Here is a 5,421-nt window from a genome sequence, read left to right as displayed (position 1 = left end):
ATGCTATTTGCAGATGATATTGTATTGATTGATGAGATGCGAGACAGTGTGAACACGAAATTAGAGGTATGGAGGCAGATCCTGGAATCTAAAGGTTTCAAGTTGAGCAAGACCAAGACAGAATACTTGGAGTGTAAGTTCAGTGGCGAGACTCAAGGGGGGAAGGGAAGGTGAGGCTAGACTCGCAGGTCATCCCTAGGAGAGGGAGTTTTAAGTACCTTGGGTCTATTATTCAGGGGGATGGGGAGAATGATGAAGATGTCACACATCATATTGGGGAGGGATGGATGAAATAGAGACTCGCTTCCGGTGTTTTGTGTGACAAGAAAGTGCCACCAAAACTTAAGGGTAAGTTCTACAGAGTGGTAGTCACCAACAATGTTGTATGGGGATGAGTGTTAGCTAGTCAAGATTGCTCATGTCCAGAAGATGAAGCTAGCAGAGATGAGGATGTTGAGATGGATGTGCGGGCACACCAGGTTAGATAGGATCAGAAATGAGGTTATTCGCGACAAGGTGAATGTGAGCCCGATCGAGGACAAGATGCGGGAAGCGCGACTTAGGTGGTTTGGTAATGTGAGGAGGAGTAGCACAAACGCCCCGGTGAGGAGGTGTGAGAGGTTGACATTGGAGGGCCTACAGAGAGGTATAGGTAGGCTAAAGAAAAGGTGGGGAGAGATGATTAGGCAAGATATGGCGCAACTTCAGCTGATCGAGGACATGACCCTTGATAGGAAGGTATGGAGGTTGAGGATTAGGGTAGTAGTGTAGGTAGTCTAGAGTGTTCATAATAGTAGTATTGAAACACAGTCTCACTTTCTGTTAGTAGTAGGATTTTATGACTAACCGTTATTTTCTTTCATTGTTGATCACCTTACTATCTGATTATTTTTATTCTGTTTTTATATGGCTTCTTGGTACTGTCCCTTCTTGTCTATATTTTCATTAATGTGGTGCTTATGCTTTCCTAAGCCGAGGGTCTATTGGAAATATCCTCTCTATCCTCACAAAGTAGAGGTAAGGTCTGTGTACACACTACCCTCCCCAGACCCCACGGTGTGAGATATTACTAGGTATGTTGTTGTTGTAAATATCTTTCAAATATAATTCTTTCAAGTAAATATCTTTCGAATATAATTCTTTCAAATAAATATCTTTCAAATATAATTCTTTCAAGTAATTTTCTTTCGAATATAATTCTTTCAAATAAATATCTTTCAAATATAATTCTTTCAAGTAAAAGTCACCATATGACATCTCATTTAACTTTTCTGGTGTGAGAATTATATTCAACATATACCATCAAATGGCACGGTAATACCTTTGTGCACTTGTCTCATTCTCGCCAAATATATATATGTAGATCAAATCAATTGGCACGGCAACACCCTTCGTGCATTTATCTCTTTATCACCGAGCATACATATAACAGTACCAACTAGGTAGGAGAAATACCAATAACAATAAAAGAATAAAGTGGGAGGTACACAGGAAGCAACAACGACTACAAGTCACATAGAAAATATAGGTGCACAATAATAGTTCAAGATAAAGGTATGAATGTATACACAACGAAAAGATATCACAATATAATGTAAGTCTCTCGTCCTCGCCTGCACGGAAATACCCTTCGTGCCATGAACATATGATAATATAAAAATAATGGCATGGCATCACCCTTCGTACTTTTACTCTCATCCTCACATGATAATGTATATGAAATGGCACGACATTATCCTTCATGCATATTAATGTATAAGAATGGCACGGCATCACCCTTCGTGCTTTATACCTTTCTTCACATGATAATATTTATGAAATGGCATGACATTATCCTTCGTGCTTATTAATATATATGAATGGCACAACATCACCCTTCGTGCTTTACTCTCTTCCATACCAAGCACATGTATATCATTAACAAACAAGGTAAGAAGCATAAATAACATCAAGTAGAGTGTTTAAACGACAACACAATACAACAATTTATATCACAATTTGCCCACATGCCACAACCAACTCCAAATATACAACAAAAATAATTAATTTCACAGCAAATAACCCAAGGCACTACACATCATATATAAAACCTCAAAAATAACAACAGAGATGGAAAAGTAACCCAGCATAGGACAACGCCTTCTTTAATCCAAATTTTTGATAAATATATGTTAATGCCTCGTTTTTAAACTTATTTAACAATTATTTACAGATAAGGAATCCATAATAAAATTATTTCCAAGAAATATCAACCCAACTAACCACGGTATTTCACATAAAAATCAAAAGTGACAATCACACCAAATTATCATATAAAAACAACCTCGGCAAATAAGGAATGAGGGATGACAAATACAGGATTTAATAAGTGCCAATAATTTTCAATTTAAAACATAAGGGCGTCTACGAATTTTAACCGATATAACTTGCACATATAAACCAAGTACGTACTCGTCACCTCGCGTACATGGTTTTCAATTACACAATTTTCACATAAGACTCAATGCCTAAGGGGTAATTTCCCCTACTCAAGGTTACGCAAGATAGTTACCTTTTTGAAATTACGCCGATATTCTAAAATGACCTTCTCACTTGAATTGACCTACGGATAGCTCAAATATATCCAAATTAATTGTATATCTTCATTAAAATTCATCGTAAATAATTCTGGATAATATAACGTCGACTTAAAATTTTACATAAAAAAGTCAATCAAAAGTCAACGCAGGACACACCTCTCGGAACCCGGCCGAATCTTTATGAAATCTGAACACTCATTCCGATACGAGTCCAATAATACCAATTTTATCAAATTCCGATAACAACTCAACCTCCAAATCTTAAATTTTCGTTCTTGAAAAGTTTTACAAAAATTTTGATTTCTTCCATTTAAATTCGAAATAAATGAGAAATATAATCATAGATTTATGAGATATAATCACTTTCGGATATAGGACACTTACCCAAGTCAAAGTCGTGAAGAATCTCTCCAAAATTGCCCCAAAACCGAGCTCCAAAATCCCAATCGAAAATGGCAAAATGACTGATTTTTGGTGCTTAAATGTTTCTGTGCAGTTTGCTTCGGCGGACAGATTTGTCGCATCTGCAGCTTCGCTTTTGGGAGCCAAAATGTGCATCTGCGAAGTCCAAATGTCCACTGCCCAGTAGGAGCTCGCATCTACGGAGAACATTGCGCATCTGCGATGTCGTTTTTGCGATTACTCCCACTGTTGTCAGCTTCCGCTTCTGTGTTTTCATTTCTCGCTTTTGTAATCCCGCAGGTGCGGGAATTGCTTCGCACCTGCGACCACTGCCATGTCCCTTCCCATTTCACTTCTGCGATGCAAGATGTCGCTTCTGCAATGAAGCTTCCGCAGAGGCGAAAACATCAGCTGCTGCCCAGAAATTCCAGCAGCTTTCTTTAAGTCCAAATTGATCCGTTAACCACCCGAAATCCACCCGAGGCCCTCGGGACCTTAACCAATTATATCAACATGTCCCAAAATACAATACGAACTTAGTCGAGGCTTCAAACCACGTCAAACAACGCCGAAATTACGAATCGCGTAGCGAATCGAATTATGAGTTTTCAAATCTTCCAACTTCTATATTTTGCGCCGAAACGTATCAAATCAATCCGGAATGACTTCAAATTTTGTATACGAGTCATAAATGTCATAATAGAGTTGTTTCAATTTCCGTAATCGAAATCCAATCTCGTTATCAAACAATCGACCTACGACCACATTTATGAATATTTCAAAAACTTCATTTTTTTAACTTTTTGCCGAAATGTGCCAAATTGTCCTACGTACTTCCAAATCAAATTTCGGACATACATCTAAGTCCGAAATCACCATACGAAACTATTGACATCATCAAAACTCCATTCTGGAGTCGTTTTCTCAAAAGTCAAACTCTGGTCAACTCTTTTCATTTAAGCTTCAAAAATAAGGATTGTTCTTCCAATTTAATTCCGAACATTTCAAAACCAAACTCGACCGCACACGCAAGTCATAATACATATTACGAAGTTGTTCGGGGCCTTAAGTCACTGAACAGAACGTAAATTCTCAAAACGATAAGTCGGGTCGTTACAATTATATATTGTAATATATCTAAACAAATATGGCAAATGTATAGTGTATTACATAAATACTATAAAATTAGACAAACAAGCCTTGTATTCAAATCCCTTTTTATTCATGAATAGAAGGCCAATATCTTGACTTTCTTTATTTTCATACAAAGTACAAAATAGAGGAAACAAGAAACCCTAGACTCACAAGAATACAAATGGACAATAGGGATTTGAAGCAAAATACATTGCAATTGGATAGCAATGTAGTTTTAGATTTGACACTGCTGGTATCCCGGTAATCCTCCACAACTACAACACATCCAACAATCGTTGCAGTCAGTATAAATTTCGCAATGTCGGCCACATGTAATACTATTAAGTTGCGGGAGCAGTCTCTTCTCAACTCCTGAGAGATCATGATTAACGTTCCGTGCAATCACAAAATGTGTCTCTGAAAACCACGCCATGTTAACTGAAATAATTCATCGTCATAATTAGTAAAATCAAAATGTTAACGGTAGAACACAAAAAATACACATTTAGATCATCATGTATGGAAAGACACGCATGGTCTGTTTTCACGGCTCGAATCCGTGACTTTCTGGTCACGTGACAGCAACTTTACCAGTTACGCCAAGGCTCCCCTTCAAAGTAAGTGCACAAGCCGAAAATCGAACTCGGGTCTATAACGTAGCAGGGTACTATTCTACTACTAGACCACTGGCGTTGTTCGGAAAGACATGCATACTATATGAAATATGATCGGATCATAATCTAAAGTTCATGTAAGATAGATACTAACTCGTAGCTACCATGAGAAGAATAGTGAAAACAAAACACATCTTAAACAATGCCATAATGAGGACAATACAGCTTTAAGCTTTGGGAAAGTTTTTAAGGTAGTGTTCCAATGTTTTTCAGAGGGTGTAATTTATAGACCTCGTATATACTTATTATATTCATATAAGTATTTCGATTTGCACATGATTTTCGTCTTGTTAATAAATGGTCCTTACACTTAATCTGCAATTTAGATATAAGTTTATATGAAGTTAATTAGAAGTGCATGTGACTTGTCATAAAAGTGCATGTGAGAAATATTGAAAGACGTAATGCATTTGCTACAATTAAAAAAAATGAGTTGGCTTAATTTTAAATCTCTTATCCTTAAATGATGTAAGTTGATATATAAGATGTACTAGTTCATAGGGTATTCACTAAGGAGTTATAAAGAAATAACACAATTAAGTTAGTAAAGCTTCAACTAATTACAACTATCAATACGAGATGGCTCAACGCAGTCTAGCGCAGCTCACACGGTCCTTGACACTTGATAGGCT

At 37.1% G+C, this 5,421-nt stretch overlaps 1 protein-coding gene across 1 annotated transcript; it reads left to right on the top strand.

Moving 5' to 3' along the window:
* Positions 1-429: 429 nt before the first annotated feature.
* Positions 430-3,168, top strand: LOC138900416 (uncharacterized). The gene is made up of 2 exons (XM_070187159.1): positions 430-738; positions 3,076-3,168. The coding sequence occupies exons 1-2, from the start codon at positions 430-432 to the stop codon at positions 3,166-3,168; spliced, it is 402 nt and encodes a 133-aa protein (XP_070043260.1).
* Positions 3,169-5,421: the final 2,253 nt, after the last annotated feature.

The sequence above is a fragment of the Nicotiana tomentosiformis genome, chromosome 10, assembly GCF_000390325.3.
Source record: "Nicotiana tomentosiformis chromosome 10, ASM39032v3, whole genome shotgun sequence".
NCBI classification, from domain to species: domain Eukaryota; kingdom Viridiplantae; phylum Streptophyta; class Magnoliopsida; order Solanales; family Solanaceae; genus Nicotiana; species Nicotiana tomentosiformis.
The sequence above is the reverse complement of the archived record's forward strand: the minus strand, read 5'-3'. Positions and strand labels throughout refer to the sequence as shown.